Source organism: Lepidochelys kempii, chromosome 2, assembly GCF_965140285.1.
Source record: "Lepidochelys kempii isolate rLepKem1 chromosome 2, rLepKem1.hap1, whole genome shotgun sequence".
Classification (NCBI taxonomy): Eukaryota; Metazoa; Chordata; order Testudines; family Cheloniidae; genus Lepidochelys; species Lepidochelys kempii.
Genome location: NC_136381.1, coordinates 146,292,602 through 146,319,371, shown reverse-complemented (window position 1 = coordinate 146,319,371; position 26,770 = coordinate 146,292,602). Strand labels below are relative to the sequence as shown.

The following is a 26,770-nucleotide window of genomic DNA, read 5'->3' as shown; positions in this document are numbered from 1 at the left end:
AAAAACGTAGAACACTATGATAGGGACAACTTTCAGGGTTTTTTTAGTATAAGAAACAGCTCATGACTGATTAACTCAGAAGACAGGGGTATGAACTCAAAACTTCTGGGAGCATGGGTGGAATGTGATGATAGAAACAGATTGGGAGCTTTCAGATTTCTTAAACAAAGCCCAATTGACTGAACCTCTAATGCCAAAGAATCTTCTTATTGGGGGGAGGACTAATGCTATTTGCCTGTATTACAAACCTAAACCCGGTGAAGAAATCCACAATTATGGTTTTATCAGTCTGTATCCTTTTGTAAATAAAACCAAAAAATATTGAACACTCCAAAATTGTTCATGACAAATTTGGCTCCCTCATAAATAACTTTGGAATTGCAAAAGTTAAAGTGGACCCTCAGAAGACATCTTTTTCCCCATTGTTACTTATCAGAGTGGGTAGCAAACTTACATTCCTGCTATGCCGTACCTGTGCAGAAATTGAGCAGCAGGAGACATGCACCCACACTTATGAGGACAGGGCCATCATGGGGATTTGTTGCACTGTGGAATTGAAGGGGTATAGCAAAGGGGTATATGGTGGTGAAAATCTATGAAATTTGGAATTTTGAAGAAAAATCTGACAAACTCTTTTTTGAGTACATAAAATTACACTTCCATCAGAAAGAAGAGACTTCAGGGTATCCTAAATCATGCATGGATGAAGAAAAACCAAAGAAGTATATTAATTATTTCTACCAGAGAAAAGTCACACATTTCCACCAACATGAGATCATAAAAATTGCTAACACTGTTCTTTAATTCTCTGTGGGGTAAATTTCACCAAAGAACAACCTGTCTAATACCAATATTGTGAGAGACCGTCACAAATTATGTCAGTATCTATCCCCCCCCCCCACTTATGAGGTTTCATCTTCTGAGTTTATTGATGATGAAACAGCCCGTGTTCTTGGAAGTATGCAAAAGAATGCTATACAGTGTCTGGCAATATAAACATCTTCATAGCTTGTTTCACCACCATTTATGCCCACTTAAAACTATAGAACCTGCTAAACAGGTTGCAAGAGTGTTTCCTATACCATGACACAAACTTGGTGGTATTTGTAAGATGGGAGGGAGACTGGAATCCCTCCATGTGCGTGTGTGGTGGGGGGGTTATTTAGTGAAATCCCACCAGAGAAACACATCATGGTACAAAAATGTACAGGTGCAAGCTGTCACAAGGAAAGGTCTGCATGAAAGTCAAAGGGATTACCTTGAATGTAGCATGCTGCGAAAAGATCAATTTTGACAGTTTGAAAGATCTAGTCCTGGATTAGAGCGTAGCCTTAGGAGAGAACACCCCTAAAAAGATAGAAGTGCAGCAACCCTGTATCATAAACAAAAATCAGTGGCAAATAGAGACAAAGTCCCTTAAGAAAACACAGAAAGTCATTCTACCACCCTGACGTGCAGAGAGAATAGTAAATATGTCAGGTGACCAGCTTGGCTTAACAGTCAAATCCTTGCTAATCTTAAACAGAAAAAAGAAGCTTACCAGAGGTGGAAGACTGGACAAATGACCAGGGAGGAGTATAAAAATATTGCTCAGGCATGCAGGAGTGAAATCAGGAAGGCCAAATCCCACTTGGAGTTGTAGCTAGCAAGGGATGTTAAGAGTAACAAGAAGGGTTTCTTCAGATATGTTAACAACAAGAATCATAGAATCATAGAATATAAGGAATGGAAGGGACCTCAGGAGGTCATCTAGTACAACCCCCTGCTCAAAGCAGGACCAATCCCCAACTAAATCATCCCAGCCAGGGCTTTGTCAAGCCTGACTTTAAAAATATCTGAGGAAGGAGATTCCACCATCTCCCTAGGTAACACATTCCAGTGTTTCACCACCCTCCTAGTGAAAAAGTTTTTCCTAATATCCAACCTAAACCTCCTCCACTGCAACTTGAGACCATTACTCCTTGTTCTGTCATCAGCTACCACTGAGAACAGTCTAGATCCATCCTCTTTAGAACCCCCTTTCAGGTAGTTGAAAGCAGCTATCAAATCCCCCCTCATTCTTCTCTTCCGCAGACTAAACAATCCCAGTTCCCTCAGCCTCTCCTCATAAGTCAAAGAAAAAGGTCAAGGAAAGTGTGGGCCCCTCACTAAATGGGGGAGGCAACCTAGTGACAGAGGATGTGGAAAAAGCTAATGTACTCAATGCTTTTTTGCCTCTGTCTTCACGAACAAGGTCAGCTCCCAGACTACTGCACTGGGCAGCACAGCATGGGGAGGAGGTGACCACTCCTCTCTGGAGAAAGAAGTGGTACAGGACTATTTAGAAAAACTGGACAAGCACAAGTCCATGGGGCCAGATGCACTACATCCGAGGGTGCTACATCCGAGGGAGTTGGCAGATGTGATTGCAGAGCCATTAGCCATTATCTTTGAAAATTCATGGTGATCAGATGACGTCCAGGATGACTGGAAAAAGGCTAATGTAGTGCTCATTTTTAAAAAAGGGAAGGAGGATCCAAGGAACTAAAGGCCTGTCAGCCTCACCTCAGTCTCTGGAAAAATCATGGAGCAGGTCCTCAAGGAATCAATTCTGAAGCACTTAGAGGAGAGGAAAGTGATCAGGAACAGTCAGCATGGATTCACCAAAGGCAAGTCATGCCTGACTAACCTAACTGCCTTCTGTGAATGAGGGGAAAGCAGTGGACGTGATGTATCTTGACTTTAGCAAAGCTTTTCATACGGTCTCCCACAGTATTCTTGCCAGCACGTTAAAGAAGTATGGGCTGGATGAATGCACTATAAGGTGGATAGAAAGCTGGCTACATCATCGGGCTCAACGCGTAGTGATCAATGGCTCCATGTCTACTTAGTAGCTGGTATCAAGCGGAGTGCCCCAAGGGTCAGTCCTGGGGCCGGTTTTATTCATTATCTTCATTAATGATCTGGAGGATGGCATGGATTGCACCCTCAGCAAGTTTGCAGATGACACTACACTGGGAGGAGTGGTAAATACGCTGGAGGGTAGGGATAGGATACAGAGGGACCTAGACAAATTAGAGGATTGGGCCAAAAGAAATTGGCCAAAAGAAAGGATTGGGCCAAAAGAAATCGAGTGACCAGAGAGATTGAAGTGTTCTCCAACTGGTTTTTGAAAGTTATAATTCTTGACGTCTGATTTGTGTCCATTTATTCTTTTACGTAGAGACTGTCCAGTTTGACCAATGTACATGGCAGAGGGGCTTTGCTGGCACATGATGGCATATATCACATTGGTAGATGTGCAGGTGAATGAGCCTCTGATATTGTGGCTGATGTGATTAGGCCCTATGATGGTGTCTCCTGAATAGATATGTGGACACAGTTGGCAACGGACTTTGTTGTGTGGAACCACTAACCCAGGAACCTATCCTTGCAACAAACCACTGCTAAGTAAAGTAAGTGTGCTCTTGTTACTGCCTTTCGCAACAACTTACATGTGTGAAGTGGGATTTTCAACTATGACAAGATTAAAAACCAAAGATAGAAGCTGACTGAACAATGGACCTGATATGCAGGTAGCCCTTTCATCCTGTGATCCTGACTGGAACGAGATCATGATGAACAAACAGGCCCACCAGTTACATTAAGGAAGTGAAACTCAACCAGATCGCCTTTATATGTTTTGTTTAAAAGTAATGGCTTTGTCTAGTTTTAGTTATGTAAAGTGGGTTAAGTGGAAATGTATTGCAATATTATGATTTTATGAAAACTCTAGTCAAAAGATATTATGTTGGGTCACGGGCATGTCATAAATCTAATGGGAAGGGTAACCACCTTTCTGTCCACAGTGCTATAAAATCCCTCCTGGCCAGAGGCAAAACCCTTTCACCTGTGAAGGGTTAAGAAGCTAAGATAACCTCACTGGCACCTGACCAAAATGACCAATGAGGAGACAAGATACTTTCAAAGCTGGAGGGAGGGGGAACAAAGGCTGTGTCTGTCTGTGTGATGCTTTTGCCAGGAACAGATCAGGAATGCTCTTCAGAACTTCTGTTAAGTTAGTAAGTAATCTAGCTAGAAATGCGTTCGATTTCCTTTTGTTAAATGGCTGGTAAAATAGGTTGTACAGAATGGAATGTATATTCCTGTTTTTGTGTCTTTTTGTAACTCAAGGTTTTGCCGAGAGGGATTCTCTATGTTTTGAATCTGATTACCTGTAAGATATTTACTTTTTCTTTAATTAAAATTCTTCTTTTAAGATCCTGATTGCTTTTTCATTGTTCTTAAGATCCAAAGGTTTGGGTCTGTGTTCACCTATGCAAACTGGTGAGGATTTTTATTAAGTCTTCCCCAGGAAAGGTGGTGTAAGGCTTGGGGGGATATTTTGGGGAGAAGACGTCTCCAAGTGGGCTCTCTCCCTGTTCTTTGTCTAACACGCTTGGTGGTGGCAGCATAGGGTTCAAGGACAAGGCAAAGTTTGTACCTTGAGGACGTTTTTAACCTAAGCTGGTAAGAATAAGCTTAGGGGGTCTTTCATGCAGGTCCCCACATCTGTACCCTAGAGTTCAGAGTGTGGAAGGAACTTTGACAGGCATCAACAATGTTCTTCAACTGGGTCACAAGAAAAAAAAGTTTGAAAACCACTGATCTAAGACATTCCCAGCTATAGAAAGCTGAGTGGGGCATTCTTCGTAACAGCCAACAGAGGTGGTACCTTAATGTATATACTTTTCTCAATGCTGGTCTATGCGGGAGCTATTTGAAACAAGTTAAATTTGAATATGATGCACTCTTCAGATCCACATTGAACAAAAGCCATGTTGATTAAAAAGCCATGTTCATTACCAGATGGACAGTGTTTTCTCTTTCTCCCAGGTTTTCTCTTGGTCTTTCACTTATGGCTGGCCCTGCATGTCAAAGTTCTTCTTTTTAAAGGGTTTTGGGCACCCTGTGCATCACACCTCTCTTTTTCTTAAGTCTCCTTTTAATATACATACATTATCGGCCTTACCGATCGTCTAAGGCCAGGTGGGTAACCACCCACCTTATCCAGAAAAGCTCAGGAGACCCGGCTTACTACATCTTTGGCTATGTTTTGTGTGTGTTTTTATATGGGGTTTAATAATTGCTGCCCCCTTCTTAAATGAGGTTACAGAACATTCCCCTCATGATATTAGGAAGGGCCTATCCAGCCCAGGCTTTGTGAAGTTTCTGTAGATGGTTGGGTCCCTGTAATTTTTCAGGTCCATATAGCATTTTGTTTTTTAAAAACCCTTCTCTCTCTCCAGGAGTAGGTGCAGCTTGATGATGTCATTATGCTTTTGGCAAAGTGATGTCTCTTCTGGTCTGTCTTTATTTCAATGGTGATGGTTTCGATGTGATGTTTACTGACTGTGATATAATGCTGTTTATCATACATAATGGTGACAAACTCATTGATCCTTCCTCAGATGGGGATGCAGCGTAACAAAGTCCCCCACAAACTGGTGTTCTACGATGTTTGTGTATAGATACAAGGAGCTGAAACCCCCGTAATGTCTCTTGAGAAGGGGCTTGTTTGGACACTGCAATTGTGGGCCAAACCCAATATATTAGATAGCTTCCTGCCTATAGAAAAAGCATAAGCAACATCAGAAGATTTAAGTCTAACTTTTGTACCCGCAGGGTCATACTTCATAACCACCTCTGGTAGTTCCCCTGAACGATTAGCCATAGTATTATTCATATAATCCAGTAATTTGGGTATGGACAAGTGATAGCCTTGTCACAGGTTGAAACTCCATTTCTTCTCTCCAAAGGCAATTTCAGAAGGGTAGCTTCATTGATATTGTTCCAGCTGTGCAGGTACTGCATTTCTATTATCACCACCCCCTAGGCTCCTGCGAGATCCAAGGACTTAACCTGCTGTACTGCAAAGTTCAAGCTACTGTTTTGAAAGCAAAAAAACCTCAGAGCTGGCATTGCTAAAAGTAATATACCCCCCATCCCCATTCATTTTTTCCTCTTTTTACAGGAATAATTGTTTTCTTTTACAGCAAAATGTCAGAGTTGAAAATGTGTTCCATACAACAAATTTATCGGGCCACTCCAACCATTTCACCGGTAGCCACTTCTGTCCTCACCCTTTCTTTCTCTGCTAGGCCTTTTTCAATCCTGTAAATCCTATCCTGTTGTGGGTTAACTTTTTAATTCTTCAGGGTAAAAAAAATCCAGTAACTGTCTCATCTCCATAATCTTTTAATTGGTATACAGTTCTCTGTCCCTTGGTTAAGGCTTCATCCACTATGAATATTCCAGTGATAAATGTTTGTTCATAGCCTTTTTGAAAAACTCATTTTTTTAAAGATATAGTGGCCTTCTCTAAAAGAGGAAACAATCTGATCTATTTTAAAACTTTCTCCATAAGCCATTTTCCATACTTTCAGAGAATTTGAGGAGTTAATATCAAAAGGTCTGATACAATCAAAGTTTTCACAGAACTGTATGTAACTCTTTATAAACTCCGGTAACACATCAATGTAGTGAAAGGTATTGCTGGTTGTAATACATCTCCAAGTCTTAGACTTTAAAGTTTTGTTAAACCGCTCCACAACCCCTGCTTTGACTTCATTAGTAACAAACTGATGGACATGTTACTTTAACAATTTGCTTAAAGGTTTGTTTAGAAATTCTTTCCCCCAATCGGTTTGTAATTTTCAAGGTACGCAACTGTCCCAGAAAACAGTTATAAAGACCTGGGATATTTCACCACCCATCTTGTCTTTTAGGCCCAAGCATATTTACATAGACATTCTGTCACTGTCAAGATGTACTTAAAACCACTGTTGTGTTTGGAGAGCTGCTGCATATCCACTTAAAACCACTGCCTTGCCATTATGCATCACACCTGAAGTAACAGTCTTATTTCTTTAAAAACGTATTTATACTGGTTTGTGTAACATGTAAGCATCCTGCTCTGAAACCCAAGCTCTTATCTGTCTTCTAGTCAAAGTTTTACTAGGTTTTCTGGCAGCTTGAAAAAGAAGATTCATGCCTCTGAAGCTCCCAACTTCCCTGGAGATGTAATATTTTCTTTAACAGAGCCTCCAGTATACACATGGCTGTTGGTTGTAAAGTCTTTTACTAACACTAGTATGGAGGGGCCACAACCAAATTTAAACAAAAATCTTTTATTAATCACATGGTTTAACACATCATTTTACAGCCATTTTATGCTGTGGAAAATGGACATTGTGAACTCATACCATCCAAGGGTCCAAGCTGGCTCATTCTTCCATTTTGTTCTTATCCAGCATCTCCTCTTGATCTCTGTTAGAGGCATGAATAAAAACAGCTGATGCAAGATAATATTCCCACTGAGAGTGAATCTGTTCCAGGATGTCCTAGGGGATTCTCAACGGCATTTAGAAAGGTGATGGCAAACTGCTGACAGATTTTTCAAAAAAGAAATAGTTTTAAGTCCTATTTTAGATTTACACAACCCCAGGTCAGTTCCTACCCCATTACAACCCCCCACTCCCCTGACTTCCACTTGTATAGTCTATTTACCAGAGTAACATCTTAATTCACTTTGTCCGATGGTGACTCCAAGGAGGCTTGGTTGCCCTCCTCCACAGGTTCAGATGGTGGCCAGACATCACACTCATTGGTCTGACTCACAATAGCATGAGTCTCGCTGTCAGGTTCCAGTGTACCCAGCCAACAGCTAGGCCAAAGGGCTACCCATGGCCACTCCCTCCTCCTCCAAATTGTCGCTAATGTAGCACTTTGTGAGATATTTAGCACCCTTTGAGCTCAAACTAATCTCCTAGTTCTCACAGGGGTGGTAAAGGCTGCCATGTTTCCTCTCAGCATTTCCATGATTTCTGAAAACACACCCTTGAAACAAGATAGCCTGCTCCACGCAGCAAGGAACTTCCAGGGGCAGTGCTGCTGACCAGCCAGTTGTTAAACTCCAGAAAATGGAGTATCTGGCCTAGACACTTGTGCAATACTTATTCTAATTGGTACACATTTCCCTTCCAGAATGTCCTATGAGGCTGGAATCTGCTTGGATTGGTATAGAGCAGTGGAAGGAGTTCTTAGAGGAGGCACAACACTTCCAGACAGGTCATCACACCCTGAAACTTGCCCTGATTGGTCACTCCTGCTTTTGGAGAGGTCTTACAGGGCTGGAACAGACACCAATTTGTAGAGGGTTGCAAGGCAGGGGAGAGAGTGAGGTTCTTAGTGGAGACATATGACTTCCTTCCAGCCACGTGCCAATCTCTGCCCCGGAAGTAACACCCCAAGGGAGAGGGTCTTATGAGATGAGGGGGAAGTGGCAATGTTTGATTGATGGTAGATCTTTTCATTATTACTGACAAGCCCTAATAGAAGAGCTTCCTTTCCAGCAGGCGGGACACATCTGCATAAGCATTCAAATAAAGGAAGAAGAAGAAGAAGAAGAAAAAAAAAAAGTCTTGCAATATGTAAACTTATTATTGAGAGGCTCTTCTCCTTCATAGTTATGCCAAAGAAGCTTCCTATAACTTTGGCTTGGAAAATTGGTTTGGTGTGAAAATTACCACATTTACTCTGCAGGCAAAAAGGAGAACGTTTTCACAAAGACTGCAGAATATTTGAAAATCGGATAAAAATCAATGATTTTTGTATAAATAAAGCAAATTTTAACAAATTTAAATTAAAAGTTTTTATTTAAAAAGTAATCCTTTTACAGTTAAATTTGAATTTATGGCAAGCTGGTGTTAAGCCCTAACCATAGTTTTTGGAAAATGTAGGGGACAATTTCCTGGTGCAAGTGCTGAAGGAACCAACTAGGGGCAGACCTCTTCTTGACCTGCTGCTCACAAACCGGGAAGAATTAGTAGGTGAAGCAAAAGTGGATGGGAACCTGGGAGGCAAGTGACCATGAGATGGTCGAGTTCAGGATCCTGACACAGGGAAGAAAGGAGAGCAGCAGAATACGGTCCCTGGACTTCAGAAAAGCAGACTTTGACTCCCTCAGGGGACTGATGGGCAGGATCCCCTGGGAGAATAACATGAGGGGGAAAGGAGTCCAGGAAAGCTGGCTGTATTTTAAAGAATCCTTATTGAGGTTACAGGGACAAACCATCCCAATGTGTAGAAAGAATAGTAAATATGGCAGGTGACCAGCTTGGCTTAACAGTGAAATCCTTGCTGATCTTAAATACAAAAAAGAAGCTTACAAGAAATGGAAGATTGGACAAATGACCAGGGATGAGTATAAAAATATTGCTCGGGCTTGCAGGAGTGAAATCAGGAAGGCCAAATCACACCTGGAGTTGCAGCTAACAAGAGATGTTAAGAGTAACAAGAAGGATTTCTTCAGGTATGTTAGCAACAAGAAGAAATGAGGGAGGCAACCTCGTGACAGAGGATGTGGAAAAAGCTAATGTACTCAATGCTTTTTTTGCCTCTGTCTTCCCGAACAAGGTCAGCTCCCAGACTACTGCACTGGGCAGCACAGCATGGGGAGGAGGTGACCAGCCCTCTGTGGAGAAAGAAGTGGTTCGGGACTATTTAGAAAAGCTGGACGAGCACAAGTCCATGGGGCCGGATGCGTTGCATCCAAGAGTGCTAAAGGAGTTGGCGGATGTGATTGCAGAGCCACTGGCCATTACCTTTGAAAACTCATGGCGATCGGGGGAGGTCCCAGATGACTGGAAAAAGGCTAATGTAGTGCCAATCTTTAAAAAAGGGAAGAAGGAGGATCCTGGGAACTACAGGCCAGTCAGCCTCACCTCAGTCCCTGGAAAAATCATGGAGCAGGTCCTCAAAGAATCAATCCTGAAGCACTTGAACGAGAGGAAAGTGATCAGGAACAGCCAGCATGGATTCACTAAGGGCAAGTCATGTCTGACTAATCTAATTGCCTTCTATGATGAGATAACTGGCTCTGTGGATGAAGGGAAAGCAGTGGACGTGTTGTTCCTTGACTTTAGCAAAGCTTTTGACACCGTCTCCCACAGCATTCTTGCCAGCAAGTTAAAGAAGTATGGGCTGGATGAATGGACTATAAGGTGGATAGAAAGCTGGCTAGATTGTCGGGCTCAACTGGTAGTGATCAATGGCTCTATGTCTAGTTGGCAGCCAGTATCAAGTGGAGTGCCCCAAGGGTCGGTCCCGGGGCCGGTTTTGTTCAATATTTTAATAAATGATCTGGAGGATGGTGTGGATTGCACCCTCAGCAAGTTTGCAGATGACACTAAACTGGGAGGAGTGGCAGATACGCTGGAGGGTAGGTTTCAGACTAACAGCCGTGTTAGTCTGTATTCGCAAAAAGAAAAGGAGTACTTGTGGCACCTTAGAGACTAACCAATTTATTTGAGCATGAGCTTTCGTGAGCTACAGCTCACTTCATCGGATGCATAGGATACAGAGGGACCTAGACAAATTAGAGGATTGGGCCAAAAGAAATCTGATGAGGTTCAACAAGGACAAGTGCAGAGTCCTGCACTTAGGACGGAAGAATCCCATGCGCTGCTACAGACTAGGGACCAAGTGGCTAGGCAGCAGTTCTGCAGAAAAGGACCTAGGGGTTACAGTGGACGAGAAGCTGGATATGAGTCAACAGTGTGCCCGTGCTGCCAAGAAGGCCAATGGCATTTTGGGATGTATAAATAGGGGCATTGCCAGCAGATCGAGGGACGTGATCGTTCCCCTCTATTCAACATTGGTGAGGCCTCATCTGGAGTACTGTGTCCAGTTTTGGGACCCACACTACAAGAAGGATGTGGAAAAACTGGAAAGAGTCCAGCGGAGGGCAACAAAAATGATTAGGGGACTGGAACACATGACTTATGAGGAGAGGCTGAGGGAACTGGGGATGTTTAGTCTTCGGAAGAGAAGAATGAGGGGGGATTTGATAGCTGCTTTCAACAACCTGAAAGGGGCTTCCAAAGAGGATGGCTCTAGACTTTTCTCAGTGATAGCAGATGACAGAACAAGGAGTAATGGTCTCAAGTTGCAGTGGGGGAGATTTAGGCGGGATATTAGGAAAAACTTTTTCACTAGGAGGGTGGTGAAACACTGGAATGCATTACCTAGGGAGGTGGTGGAATCTCCTTCCCTAGAAGTTTTTAAGGTCAGGCTTGACAAAGCCCTGGCTGGGATGATTTAGTTGGGGATTGGTCCTTCTTTGAGCAGGGGGTTGTACTAGATGACCTCCTGAGGTCCCTTCCAACCCTGATTTCTATGACTCTATAGTATAATATATTCATCATTTTAATAAATACAAAGAGATATTGAATCAATGAGACCTCTTCACGAACTTTCATGAGTTAAAAACTGGGTTTTTATACACAGATCCAGGGGGAAAAAATAGCTAACTTAAGGTCAAGCTTTATAAATATGGTACAATTTGTCTTGTAGTGCACAAAATACGTATGTCATTTTCAGTCTTTAAAATGGAGTAAATGCTAATATTTCTGTTTCAAATGTCAGCATTTTCAGCTGTGATGTGCACAAACACTTGGTTTCATCTGTTGTATTTATCCAATACATTTTTTGTTAGTTAAATAAAACTTTTTAAATGCTGTCTGTACACTTTAATTGAATTCCAGTTTCCATCCAAATGAAGCTTGATACAAATCACAAGTAAAAAGTTAATTATCTAGTAAATTTAACAATAAAAATGTAGAAGTTAAGAATCTGAAGAAATGTATGTTAAATGTATAGTTAATGTATCCTCCTGGTTAACGAAAGCAGTGTCAAATCTAGTATAACAACTGCATTTAATTTTAAATTAAATCAGCAATGAAAAATGTTTAGGAAAATAACTATAAAATACAAATGGAAAACGATTAAAATTGATTTATATCAAGATTTTCTGCTTGCTGATTTTAATTGATGATTAAACCAATCTATCATTCTACCCAGGTTGGAGGCGATTTAAAACAAAAACACGCTTCTCAATAGTTCACGCCATATTGACTTCCCAGCTTGTAACTTCAAACAAAAATCCTTGCTTTCAAATTCAAGTTACACCTCCTGGATAAGGTAATTGTTCTGAAATTTTGATTACACTAAGTTGTGATGATATATGCATTTCAATGTACTTTAACTCATTTGTGTGGGCAGCTTAAGCGTTCATTTCCTTACATGCAAGAGTTTTTTAAGCAGGCCTGTTTTTCAAATTAAGTGTTTTGTTTTTGAAATTAAAAAGACTAGTTGCTCACCATGCTAAATAATAAAACTGGCTAAATTGTATGCTAAGCAAGAATATTTTGAACATGGAAACAAAGCCAGAAAACTTAGCCTACTGATTAACACAGCAACAGGCATCTGTAAGTGATAATGATGATGATGTTTTTTTTTGTTTTTTTGGGGGGGGGGGGGTTCTAATTTTCATTTGAAATGCACAAAGACTAGAGTTGCTGAAGCATTATTGCATTCAACTGAAGTTTACATGGAAAAGGACAGGTAGATTCAGAAAAGAATAAACTTTTACTCTTATCTGAATAAGCTCAAAAGCATTCCAAAGTTAACTAAGCACAAACAGAACATAATATTTTCAGAAAGGATTACCAAACAATGACTTGAAAAATAAAGCACCACACCCAGAGGGGTGTAATGGTAATTTCTTTTAAAAGTTGTATCTTTGTTTATTTTGGAAGCAATTACTGATGATATACAAAGAAACAGAACCTGCTGAATGCATGGAGGATTTCCACTATTTAATTGATCCTAAAAACAGAGGTGGACAAACTACGGCCCACATCCAGCACGTGGGACCCTCCTGCCCAGCCCCTTAGCTCCTGGCCCGGGACGCTCGCCCCCAGTCCCTCCCCCCGCTGTTTCCCCTCCCCCGCAGCCTCCGCTCACTGCACTGCCACCGCAATGCTGTGGGCGGCAGCGCAGCTACAGAGCTGGCCTGACCCGGTGCTCTGTGGTGTGCAGTGGCTGGCTCCAACTGGGCGATGCAGCTGCCTGTCCTCGTGCTTTGGGTAGTGCAGCTGTAGTGCCGCCAGCCACTGGTGCTCCAGACAGCGTGGTAAAGGAGCAGGAGAGGTTGGAGAGAGGGCAGGGAAGTTAGGGGGTGGTGGTCAGGGGGCAGGGGCAGTCAGGGGTGGAGGGTCCATAGACGGTCAGGGGACAGGGAGGTGGACAGGCAGGGGTCCCGGGGGCACAGTCAGGAAGGGGGGGGTTGAAAGGTGCGGTGGGGGGCAGTCAGGGGCAGGGGTTCTGGGAAGCGGTCAGGGGATAGGGGTGGTTGAATGGGGCAGGGGTCCCGGGGGGGGCAGTCAGGAATGAGAGGCGGGGTTGGATGAGGCGGCATGGGGCAGTCAGAGGTGGGGGGTCCGGGGACAGTCACGGGACAGGGAGAAGGGGTGGTTGGATGGGGCAGGAATCCTGGGGAGCCGTCAGGAGGCGAGAAGTGTGGGGGGGGGGGGCAGATGGCAGCAGGGGCCGTGCCACGGATGGCTGTTTAGGGAGGCACCGCCTCCCCTAACCAACCCTCCATACAATTTCGGAAACCCAATGTGGCCCTCATGCCAAAAAGTTTGCCCTCATGCCCCTGTCCTAAAGGAGTGGACAAAATAAATCATGCCTTCCACAGGCCAATATCATTGATGTTTGAAAGTATAAAAGTTGTACAAGATTTTAATATTAAAGATGTCTAAAACTGTAGGCTAGCCTGTCTCCCTCAAACTGCAATATTTTATATTTTGATTAAAAAGCTTGATTGTTTTATTTTTCCAATTTATTCCGTCTTAGGCAAAACAGGTTTCTTGGTAGAATTCATAGGATGAATGCTGCCTAACAGCCTTCCCCTTCTGGCAAGGCTGAAAGGCAAGTCAATAGCTATAACTCAAGATGTACTTTATTTATTTACTTTTAAATAATTTTTCAGATTTACTCTTGTAAGCCTTGGACATATGAACCAAACTAGGCTTGGCCTTGGCAGAATAGCAACACACCAGATATTTGCTAACCAAGTAAGCACATTTCTGAACAGCCAGGATGGTACTAGAAAACCCAGACCTCTTCAGTAACTAGGTAAGCAAACACTTAAGAGATGTTACAAGAGACACAGACCCCGTTGTTCTGTTCAAACTAGCAGGTACAAGGTACAAAGCTGGTAACTAACAACATCTAGAGTGTAATAGGTAACTTGTTTGTTTCAATGCATAAGACAAGTCATAGGAGGGACCACTTTGTACTGGCCTAGGGGACAGCATCGTGTTATGTTGATTGAGCTGGTACCTTGTTTCAGGCATACATGTGTTAGTGTACCTGTAACCACTGAGCTGGGGTACTAGGACTTTGCTTTGTCAACAATAAACCTGGCTGAGCACCTTTCCCACTGAACCAAGCCAGTGGTCTACCTTTCTGAACACTGAGGTCTGATGAATCAGCAAGCTGTACTCCCTACTAGATGCCAATACACAGGAACTCCTGAGACTAGCAGCAACACCACCCACATTTGTCACCCCTGTCAATTATTTTACGAAACTCATAAGTAACCAGTAACAAATGAAAAAATAGGAAGTATCAGAAAACTTGCCTTTATGCAAAAGATGTGTATTTCAAAAACTTCATAATCAATCCCTGAATTATTCAAAGACATTAAAGAACGTGGTTCAATTTTTGGTAAAGCAGCAGTAAACAAGATGTTGGCATGAATAAACACTGATGAAAAAGGGGTTCGGGTAAAAGTAGGACAAAATGCCAGACTGAAGATTCTCATCTGAAGATAATCACAGCAACTAATTTAATAAAAAGATTATAAATGGGATATTTGGCTCCTATCACTACTTTAGGCAGTAACAAAGTGAACACTCTCAAAAGATACTTCAGGTTGAACCTCTCTAGTCCAGCACCCTCGGGACCTGACCAGTGCAGAACCAGAGAATCTGCCGAACCACGGGAAGTCAATGCAGGGTGCCAGAGGATCTCCGTAAGAGCAGGAAGTAGGAGTGCAGGGGGTGCTGCAGCACCTCCAGGGTTCGCGCCCAGTGTGACTCCCTGCCCGGAGGCTCCAACGCCGGCCCCACATCCTCCCTCCCGGAGCTGAATGCCACGAATCAACTGTTCGTGGCACTCCAGAGGCGCTGGGAGGGAGGAAAAGGAGTTGGTAAGCACGGGGCTGAGGGGGGAATTTGGCGCCGATGGATGCTCTGCACCCACTGATTTTTCCCCATGGGTGCTCCAGCCCTGGAGCACCCACAGAGTCGGCACCCATGTCTGACTACAGACGTTGCCAGACCAGGGAGTGCCAGATGAGAGGTTCAACCTGTATTTTGGTACCAGTTCTTTCCATTATTAATCCCCAAGAAATAGGCAGAATCAACTGAATCAACGTTAAGATTCACATGAAACACACAAAAATCATTACAGTTCAGAGGAAAATGAAGGCCCAGTCTTGCTAAGGCTACAGTTATACTACTTTTAAGTCTATTACATTTTTTGAAAATTACATTGAAAAGACAACTACGGGTGCGAAGTCAACCACTCAAAAAAACTTAGGAAATGCCAGAAGATTTCCTGTGCCATCCCTCTTCTGCATATGCATCATGATTCATCTTTTAATTACAATATTTCTACAGGACCCGTGCCTCATTCAGTGTACAGGATGGATGTAGGCCAGTGAATAAATAGCATTTCAATATTTTATATTATTCTCACTGTTCAACGTGCAGCCTTATTTACCACAAAGCATCCAAGCCCTGCACCAAATAAAAATTATTAATTTGCTTATAGGCTTTTCTCTAGTGCTGTCAACATCTGAATGCTTCACAAATATTAATTTATCTTAATAACCACACCTGTGAATTGGTATAGTTATCCCAAGCTGTAAAATGGGGAAGTGATACACAGAGACTTAGGTCAAAATTATCAAATTCACTTTTTTTGGATGCCCAGTTTGGGATGCCTTGGGCTGTTCAAAGAATAACTTACACTGAGTTCAGTTAAAGTGCTCAGCACTTTTCAAATCATGCCTTAAGTATCTCAAACTGGTCACCCAGAAAGTGAGGAATGCATAGAAGCTACTGTGAAGGTTTGTGACTTTCCCACTATTACATGAGGACTCTTGGCAAAGGCAGGGATCGAATCCTATTCTCCCAGGGGCACACTTGACTGCCTTAATTACAAGAAGAAAAGGAGTACTTGTGGCACCTTAGAGACTAACAAATTTATTTGAGCATAAGCTTTCGTGAGCTACAGGAAGATCTTTTCACTCCCTGCCTCTTTCAACTACACAGCTTCCAATTCGTTTATTACATTCTTGATTCATTCCTTTCCACCATCCAAACTGTGCACCAAATGAGGCCTGATCCCATGGAAAAAAATCACTATGTGATCATGATGACTACCATAATGCAGACATTATGGGTTTCACAGCTATTTGTTGTTAGCAGAAAAGTGTGGGACTCAAAGAATACTGGACTCTATTCCAGGTCCTGGAGGGCAGTGTGTTACAAACCATTTCTGCTCCTCCTCCCTCACATGTCTACCTCATCCACCCATGACCTCCCCACAGGCTATCCTCTTCTGTTCTTATCCCTTCTGCTCCTGTTCCACTCATGTGTGCAAATGGCAGTTTTCTGAGGCTTATAATTTGGCAGAATATGGATGGAAACGCATGAAATAAATTAGTACTTGTGAGGGATATTTTTTAAAACAGTGACCACCTCATTACTCAATTTTAACAAATGATCAGTTGAAAGATGGGTATATACATGCTAAATATGAAAGAGTGAGCTATAATCCTTCACACAATTACAAGAAAAATGAAACTTAAGCCATCTCATTTTCTTATTTTTGCAGTTAATATTGTTTATAAAAATCATAATAACTGGGAGCAATACCTTGACTTTAGTAAAGCTTTTGATACAGTCTCCCACAGTATTCTGGCCTGCAAGTTAAAGAAGTATGGATTGGATGAATAGACTATAAGGTGGATAGAAAGCTGGCTAGATTGTCGGGCTCAACGGGTAGGGATCAATGGCTCGATGTCTAGTTGGCAGCCGGTATCAAGCAGAGTGCCCCAGGGGTCAGTCCTTGGAATTAATTGCACCCTCAGCAAATTCGCAGATGACACTAAACTGGGGGGAGAGGTAGATACGATGGAGGGTAGGGATAGGGTCCACAGTGACCTAGACAAATTGGAGGATTGGGCCAAAAGAAATCTGAGGTGGTTCAACATGGACAAGTGCAGAGTCCTGCACTTAGGATGGAAGAATCCCATGCAGCGCTACAGACTGGGGACAGACTGGCTAAGCAGCAGCTATGCAGAAAAGGACTTGGGGATTACAGTGGATGAGAAATAGAATATGAGTCAACAGTATGCCCTTGTTGCCAAGAAGGCTAATGGCGTATTTGGCTTCATTTGTAGGAGCATTGACAGCAAATCGAGGGAAGTGATTATTCTCCTCTATTCGGCACTGGTGAGGCCACATCTGGAGTACTGCATGCAGTATTGGGCCTCCCACTACAGAAGGGATATGGGCAAATTGGAGAGAGTTCAGCAGAGGGCAACAAAAATGATTATGGGGCTGGGGCACATGACTTATGCAAATAGGCTGAGGGAACTGGGGTTATTTAGTCTGCAGAATGGTGGGGGGGGGCGGAAGAGGGATTTGATAGCAGCCTTCAATTACCTGAAGCAGGGTTCCAAAGAGGACAGATCTAGGCTGTTCTCAGTGGTGGCTGATGACAGAACAAGGAGCAATGGTCTCCAGTTGCAGTGTGGGAGATCTAGGTTGGATATAGGAAAAGCTATTTCACTAGAAGGTTGGTGAAGCACTGGAATGGGTTACCAAGGGAGGTGGTGGAATCCCCATTCTTAGAGGCTTTTAAGGCCCGACTTGACAAAGCCCTGGCTAGGATGATTTAGTTAGGGTTGGTCCTGTTTTGAGCAAGGGTTTGAACTAGATGACCACCTGAGGTCTCTTCCAACCCTAGTCTTTTAGGATTCTATATATAGAACTAGATTTTGGCCCTAATAGGGATCATCATGAGTAAGTGACAAAATAGTCAGAGATACTATTAGCTAGAGAGATACACCATAATCACATTTTTCTCTTACAGGGCATTTTTAAACCATGTGAGGCAAAAATGAGGAAAAAAAACAAGTTTTTCCAGAGGACTGGGAGAACATACTGCTTGCCTTTATGAACAAAGTGTCCCTTGGAGGTCAGTGGAAGATTTTGTTTATACTCTATATTTATATTCTTTACCACAGAGTTTTATAAACCAAAATAGATTCAAAATTCAAGAGGTAATGCCATAGAGTTGGATTCATTCCATCTTTGACAACAATTTCAAACTGAAAGATTTCTGTTCTGCTTTAAAAACTGGATTCAGGTATAATTTCAAAATAACGACATTCCCTAAATTTCTATTATTAGTTTTGTATACATGTGTAAGTTGACTGAAATTAAACAAAGTAGATAGAGACTACCTTTATAGTCACAAATTTTAAACCTAACTATAGTGAGAAAGCAAATACTCTTAAGTTATATTTATTTATTTTTAGCCAGATTACCTTTCTTGGTTTATCCTTCCTCAAAAGATTCTATTATCAATCTGAAACAAATAAGTTCCCCGTTCTGAATTCTTTTCTAATCACCCACAATACTGAGTATGTATACTTATTGCAATCTGAAATTTATACTGCCTTAACTTACTGTCTTCCTACCCTCTCTTTTGTTAAGGAAACACGGCTGTTTCTAGTTTTATTAAATATAAATAGGAGCTAGAACAGTTGCTGTAAAGCTGATAGCATATACAGAATACATGCAGGTGCTGCATATGCAAGTGTGGCCTTCATGAGTTATATAAGTCACTTGAAACAAATGCAAACATAACATCTCTTTGTATTCTCTATTTATGCTGCTGGTAAGAGAGCTGCTTTACAGTAACAAGTGAGATCAAATAATTCAGCAAGATTTTAAACAAACTGAAATTAAATCTCAATATACAGACCAACATCAGTGAAATGTTAAGTATTAGAACAAGAGGCATATCTGCTACTATTTGGACGCCTCCCTAACATGGTAAAAGTAGGGACGTTTTCAGCCTTTTCCACCGTGAAGCTAGCCTTTCACTATGTGCACTATAGCACTGCATAGTGATCCTGTTAAACTAATCTTTCCTGCAAGGAGCATCTACAATAAACAGTAGCTGCGACTTGTGCTAATTTGTACAAGCTCTCTCTATTATTTTATTGAAAAATATATTGGGATGGTGACACATTCCCCTCTGGTGTTATCTGGACTGGTGATCTCCTAGGCCTCTCCAATCCTTGACTCTGGGAGCCAGCCTTACTCTGCTCTGCTGTGAGAGCCCCCACTCCTGGGCTGTTCACGCACAGCCTCTGGCATGTAAGCTACTTGCAAGCAAATGACACTAACCAATATCTCCGGTCCCAGACACAACCCTAGGAACCTCTGTCTTGCAGTATCCAGTTATGCCCGCCGGATGTTGCAAGCTTATATAAATTCATCAATTTAACAAAGAAATTGATATGTAGCAGGCCTGTTATCCCAAGGGGTGCCTGTAACACACTTTGAACCAAATGCACTGCTTCAGGTAGAACAAAAACAAACAAAATTTATTAACTATAAAGATAGATTTTAAGTGATTATAAGTCAAAGCATAACAAGTTAGAGTGGTTACCAAAATAAAATAAAATATAAGCATACAATCTAAACTCTCAAACTTATTAGACTGGGCAGCAACTAGATTAAGCAGTTTTTCCTCACCCCACTGGATATTGCAGTCCTCAATATACAGGTTTGTCCTTTAAGCCTGGGCTAATCTTCTGTGTTGGAGTCTTGTCATCTTCTTCTCAGTGTCTTGGTTGCTTGCAGCATTGGTGGGGGCAGGAGAAGGCCCCAGAATATGTCCACTCTGCCTGTTTTATACTCTCAGTCCATATGCTTATATAACACGAGTCCAGGCATGTCTGTGGGGCACTGCGGAGTCTCCAAGCAAGGTTGAGCAATTCCCCTGGTAGGGTCTCATGCAGGTGAGTCATTGCATTGTAGCTCCCTTGCTAGACAATGGCTGTTGATGGGTTATTTGACACCCCGCCTGGGCATTGGTTACTTTCCTTGTTGTTGCCTCTGGGAGCGAATATCTGGCTGATTCCACAACTTACAGCATGTTTTAGTGATCACCATATAATACAATTCTCATAACTTCATATGCATTAATGATATACATATATATGGATAGAGAAATGACTCAGCAGATCATAACCTTTCCCCTGATACCGTACAAGGCATGCTTTATATGTAAGATCACAATTATATGAAAATGAATAATATGGAGAATATTCAATATGTTCCCCCAAGGTACAGACTGTCACAGATGGTATGGAACAGAAACATAGTAGAAGAACTAGCTACAATATTCATTTCAAAGTGTTTATTATATATTTTGCCCAAAGAAAATGCAATACACTTAATAAAAGATTTGTTTCTGCATCAAATGCTGAACAAAATGCAAGCACGGCTGGGAGGCCATCCTTGAAAATGTTCAATTTTTCCATCCTCAGCCACCTGTCCTTCCATTCACAGGACTGAAGGGGACTTTTTGGTTGTGGTTGACAAAGTTACATGGATGTACAGCACCTGACAATGGATTTCCATTTCAGCAGAAATTTAGTAAAAAGAAAGAAGTCCTGTCCAGTCATGCTTTTATAAACTATCAGGAAAGAGCTAGTTAATAGTAGTCAATTCTCATTCCCGCCCTTCCTCCCCAACCCACCACATGAGATAGGCTGTAGCCTATTATAATAATCAAGTATAACTAGCTTCCAAAAGAAGTGTATTTATCCAGTCTGGCACTTGATCATAATTCTTTTCCATACTAAAAATGTACTTTGTGGGAAATGACGTACAATAGCTTGCAAGTCTCACACATGCCTCAAACAACTTTTGTGGAAAGAACACAGTAGTACAGGAAGTTTCAAATGCAATCTTTAGATGCATAAAAGTCTGTAGGAAAACATTATGGCTTCCAAAACAAAACAAAACCACCCAAAAACAGTGCGTGGTAATCAGGCTCCCTTACAGCCCATAACCACATACATGAACACGCCTAGTAGGAAGACTGAAGAACTTCTTCTGTCCAGTGAGCTCAACATTTTCACAAAAGATTATCAGTTCCATGAAAATATTAGGCATCTTAGAACATACCAAAGGCAGTCTTAAGGAGGAGGTTCTTCTCCTCGAATAGCTTTGTACTTGGCCATGTCCTCTGGGAAGACCTTAGTCAGCTCTTGAATCAATAAGCTTTTAAATTTCTAGAATGAAAAAAGATTTTAGAAAATAAAAAAATTGGCCATATATTGGAGCCAGTCAAACAGAGTAAGTTATTCACTGAAATATTTGCAAGTAATAGTCAACCAGGTCTACCATTCCTTGACCTCACTGAATGGTATTCAAGTCAGAAAAAACAAGTCTTACAAGACCCTTATTCATAGTAACTGCCTGAAATCTATTTTATATTTTCTATAAACTAAACTAGCAATCAAACTCTTTCAAGAAAGGTAAGGAAACTAGACTCTTGATAAGCTCTGGCGCAATGATGTCCAATTTGTGGCCCTCAAGTCTATCATTTTAAAGAAGAAAACCGGCACTTACTTAATTGAAAGTGTGCTGAACCATGTCCTGAAGTTTGTAAACTAAGAAGCCTGAATCAGCCCCCTTTCCACCATTTCCCCCAGTGCTTCCTAGCTCTTCTCTTGAAGCCTCAAGAGCAACTCTGATGTGAGCCAAGTTCCTCTGAGCAACTGCTGTCCCTTCCCTGATGCAACAGCTCAGCAACTCATCCGCTTGGTGCACCACAGCGGAAGGAGAGAATAGTTCTGACTTCCCTGCCAGGCTGTGGGAGCTTCAGGGAGAAAACAACAGAAGTTTGATTGATACTACTTGAGACCAGGGAAGCACCTAGCAAAGCACAGCGGATTTCCTTCCCTCACACAATCACAGGACAAGGGTAGGAAATCTCTAGTAAGGGAGGGAAAGATGCTGAGAACCAATCAATTATGGCTTCCTGAATCTTTATCCCAACCCTGAACGCAGATTAGAGCAACCTGGGAGTTTCTCTAATTTGTACTATGGTGTCCAATAACTGGCTATAGCCAGCATACAGCATACTCCAGTCACACCCTCTCCATCAGAAATACGACTTATATAGTTAAACATAAAACTATTATGCTAGATCACAATAGGTCCACCAAGCCTGATATTCTACCCAAAAAGAGCATCTTACACCCAGCACTTCAGAAGGAATAAAAAGAATAATGCACTTAGCCAAGTATGTAAGGCTACATCACAAGGCTGAACACAGACCACTGAAACCTGGAGATCAATTTATGTCTTGTAGCACGCATATTGCTGTCCTCTGTGCGTATTTAAATCTAGCTATTCTTCAGCTGCAGATTTTTTCTGAGTCTTGCTAAAAACTGTCTCAATATCTTTCAGTAATGAATTCCTAAGGCTGATTAAACATTAGGAAACAGGATGCCCACAATCTTATTGAAAAGAAACTACTAATTCAGACAAACACATTTTAACTAACATCAACTTGAACTTCCATTTAATATCATCTGCCACTGTGTGCCTCATCTCATACTGAAGATGATAAAATTCACAAAAGATGTATTTTACTGTTAGGTACAACAGTTTCTTGTTATACATCTATAACTATTATCCACACATCAGTGTTCCAAAGGCAATAAGGCCAAACAAGATTTGGAAAACATAACAATGCTTTTATTTAAGGGGAATAAGTGCAGACTGCTGTTACTACTAAAAGTTAGTAAAGTGTCCTCCATTCATGGGTTTAAGAGTGGGTTTGGGTTTTTTTTTTTTTTTTTTAACTTTGATTTAATCCCTTTAGCATCACACAAGGGGAAAATACTGTTATGGGTTGGGTTAAGCCTTGTTGAAACTGGTGTGGTTAAACTGCCCTTCACTCACGAAAAGTAGAAAAAATATTCAAACTCTTATGAAACCAGAAAGGTGGAACAATAGCAGCCTCCAGCCAAAACACAGACACATGCAAGGCACATGTGGATGGAGAGGCTTCACTGAATATTGCTTTAGCAGCGGTGTATGAGACAGGGAAGCAGCAAGAATACAAAACAAAAATCAGTGAAAGAGCAGAAAGTCAAGGACAAAGGCTTGCCTGGGAGCATGATAAAAGCCTAGAGATATTTTTATGCTGAGTGTTGGTTGAAAGAGGCTTGGAACTGTGAGCAAAGAAACTCTCTCCTCTTTGACTCCTGCTATGTTCAGGGAAACATGACTCTCTGAATTTTTTGTAAAATAAGCAGGAATGCATTGAAGATACCAAGCTCAATCAACAGTTTCTCCTCCTGACCAATACAACCCACAGGACCCTGAATTTTGGGGAACTGTTTAGGTCACACAAGGGTAACTATCAAATAACAGAAACCATCTTACTTTATTAGAAAGAGATAATTAGAAAGTATCCTCCATGTTTTTCTATTCTTAGAACTGTTTTATGGTGAATTTGCACACCATAGCCATGCTTAGGAAATTATACATTCAGTACCTATGGAATAGCAGTTGAAACAAAACCAACTAGCTCTTACACAGCACACTTTCCATCATTAGATATCAAAGTGAGGTGGCAGCTCTATGAACAGACTGTATAAAGAAGATTAGATTAGATGTGTGTTATGGCTATAGAAATGAAAGTTTGATTTTGTATTTAACCTTACCATAGAATTAGAGACCATAACTACAAAACAAGCTGCAACATTATCAGTTAAGATAAATAGATTGGAAATAAGCCGCAGTGCAACCCACTTAATGAAGAAAATCTGATAATCATTCCAAAAAGATGACAAGGCTTAGAAATACTTAAATATGGTTCCTATCCTTATTATAAAGAACACAATTATATTTTTAATACATCATAGAATATCAGGGTTGGAAGGGACCTCAGGAAGTCATCAGGCCAATGCTCAAACCACGGAACTATCCCTCCCCCCAAATTATACTCATTATACATTATACTCATCTTACCTTCATAGTGTCAATTTTGCCTTTTACTTGTTCATTTTTAGCCAAAGCCCTTTCCAAACACTCTTTAGTGTAAAGCTGGGGATTACGGCCTTGATCTATGTATCTGGAAATATGAAAGATGCCATGTAAGTGTATCATGTAAGTTAAGATATTCCTTACCTTCACTAAATACAGCAATGAGAAGCTCAATTACACTGAGTAAAAGAAAGGCATATACAAGTATGCTTTGTGTTCCTCCATCTGAAGCATGCATTCTAATATGTGGATTAGGCCAGCAGCTCCCAAACTGTGATCCAAGGAGCACCTGACAGTGATCTGCAAACATCTGGTGCTGGTTTTCAATGGCCGGCTGCTTCTAAGTGTCCAGACTTTTCCTTGTGAAGAGCCTAGAGGATTGTAGAATGTGCTGGGAATCAGCACCATGTGACTAGCTAACTCTCTCCAGACCACCAGTAAGTACATGAAAGCTGGAGAAGAAACAGGAGTCACCATCAGCAAATGGACCAGCAGTGAGAGCAAAGCAAAGTGATGTGACAACCGTAGCAAAGTGGTATACAGGGAGAAAGGAATAAAGCAGCTAGAACATCAAGGGAAGAACTGAGTAGACAGAAGTGGGGAGATGAAAAAAACCAAATATTCAAATTATCTTCTTTTAAAAAGGTCACACATTTACTTTATTAGAAAGTGCTAAAAAGGCATTAGTATTTCCCCAATTTTACTATGTCACAGAAACAATTACTATAGTTGCCACAAGGATGTTATGTGATTGAAAATAAATTGAAAGATATTGTCTCAAACTATTAAAATATAGACTGAACTATAAGAAAGTTTTGAAACCACCTGGTTTAGCCATCTACAAGTAGCAATACTATACACATTTCTCAGCTTGTCACATTTGAGGTAATTTAGAATTCATGAAATTGAATGACTAATGTGCTAACTCACTGAGCAGTATAAGTCGATTCACATAGCTCTGCCATTAAACTTTGGCCCAAAACTAGATCAGTAAGAGTATAACAGGTGAATGCAAAATTAACAACTGACTGCCAATTATGTAAATATATGCAGTGACTATGGCGTACAAAAACAGAGGCTCTGATAAAAAACAAACTAGTTTTCACTTGTAATCTAAAGCAAGATTTGAATCCTGAATAAAGAACCAGAGTGAGATGGAAAGCTATACACAGTACCAAGTAACTGAATTAGATAAGCTCTTTCCCAGCCTTGAGTTATGCAATTTATGCAAACATTAATGACAAAATAAACAGACGTGAAAATAGATGGATAACTCATAATTTGTCTTACTCTTTTTCCTTCAGATTCTTTAGGAATATTTCTAAAGTCAAATTAAACAAAACACAAAAACTGCAGTGGAAATGTCTAACACTACAAGATTAACTGTCTCTTCAATTTGATGATGTGTGGAGGTTGCTCCCCAGATGTAAAGTTACTTACTCAAAAACCTCTAAAGGTACGCTTATATCGTGAAGTTGCTGTCGGCACTTGTCAATATCTTGCAAGCCGGTAACCATAAAATTCCTGGGAAGAGAAAAATCATGTGGCTATAAAACCAGACCCAAATTAGTTACAAACATCCTTCTACATTTTCTCAGCTTCAAAGTATAACTGATCTCACTGCTGTTGGGTTGCTGCCTACAAGAGGCTGCAAGAATAAACAAGGGAATGAAAAGGTTCTCTGGAGGTTCTCATGGCACCTTTTCCATGTGCAGCCCTGGATTCCTAATGCACTTCTAAATCTAGGTCTTTGGTACACAGCACACCATACCGAGTATATGAGTCCCTTCCAAACAGAATTAATTAATCGTCACAGGACACTCACAAAATAAATCATTATTGTTGCAATCACATGTCCCAGATTTGACCCTACTACAAACAGGTTTGGAAATCAGTATATTTTCCCGTCAGGCTGTACACTTGGCACCACTGCATCCTGTTGAATCATGCTAATAGACCATGCTTCAAAGTTTAGTTTACAGTTTATTTAAACCTAAGTATTGCTCTTCACACACCAATGCAACTGCACGTTAGAGACCTGCTCCCTGCTGATCACCACGCCACGTGACAGGCGTTACTTGACATGTGGACACTGGTCCATCACCGACAGACCCGCCCTGACTACTCCTAGGCGAGACAGCGCCACAGGCCTCCCCACCCACAAGTGGTTACAGGCCGTCGCTCCTCCGGGAAGCGTCCCCACGCCCGCTTCCCATAAGGCCCCAGGGCGCCTGCAAGGGGCCGGCGCTGCCGCGTAGCGCTCGGCCGCCAGGGAGACCCCCAGCCGCCCAGCGCAGGGGCCACTGAGCCGGGGGCGGGCGCGGCGGGGGTCTCACAGCTTCTGGTTGAGCCCGGCCTGGCTGCTGGGCTGGAAGTCGCTGACGATGATGCCGAGCTGCCGGATGTTCTCCACAAACTTCTCCAGCTGCTCCTCCAGCGAGTCGAACTTCTCCGCCATCGCCCTGCGCCGCCGCCACTTCCGGGTCAGCTGCCACTTCCGGTCGCGCGCCCGAGAGCGTCAGGGGGCGGGGCGAAGCCGGGGTTCCCGCCCTGCGACCCAGCGGCGGGCCAGGCCCGGGCTTCGGGGAAAGCGCCCCAGGGAGGGGGGCAGCTCCCCGGCCTCGCGGGCTCCTGCTCTGCCCTGGAACAACCCAAGGCGAGCTCCGTGGGAGTCGCCGGGCGTGGGCGCAGCTACGCTCCGGTCAATCTGCCCAGGCCATTAGGTGCCGCGGAGAAGCCAC

At 42.1% G+C, this 26,770-nt stretch overlaps 1 protein-coding gene across 7 annotated transcripts; it reads right to left on the bottom strand.

Moving 5' to 3' along the window:
- Positions 1-7,132: 7,132 nt before the first annotated feature.
- Positions 7,133-26,533, bottom strand: MED10 (mediator complex subunit 10). Of its 7 annotated transcripts, none has more exons than XM_073332415.1 (5): positions 26,366-26,532; positions 25,470-25,553; positions 24,015-24,117; positions 21,153-21,259; positions 7,133-7,404 (listed from the first exon to the last, which is right to left on the bottom strand). In XM_073332415.1, exons 1-4 carry the CDS (start codon positions 26,485-26,487, stop codon positions 21,164-21,166), a joined length of 405 nt encoding a protein of 134 aa, XP_073188516.1. In that variant the 5' UTR covers positions 26,488-26,532; the 3' UTR covers positions 7,133-7,404; positions 21,153-21,163. The 7 variants fall into 7 exon arrangements, with proteins under 7 accessions (XP_073188516.1, XP_073188517.1, XP_073188512.1 ...); XM_073332416.1 differs by having other exon boundaries at positions 7,133-7,287; XM_073332411.1 differs by lacking the exon at positions 21,153-21,259 and having other exon boundaries at positions 26,366-26,533.
- Between the last annotated feature and the right edge of the window lie 237 nt (positions 26,534-26,770).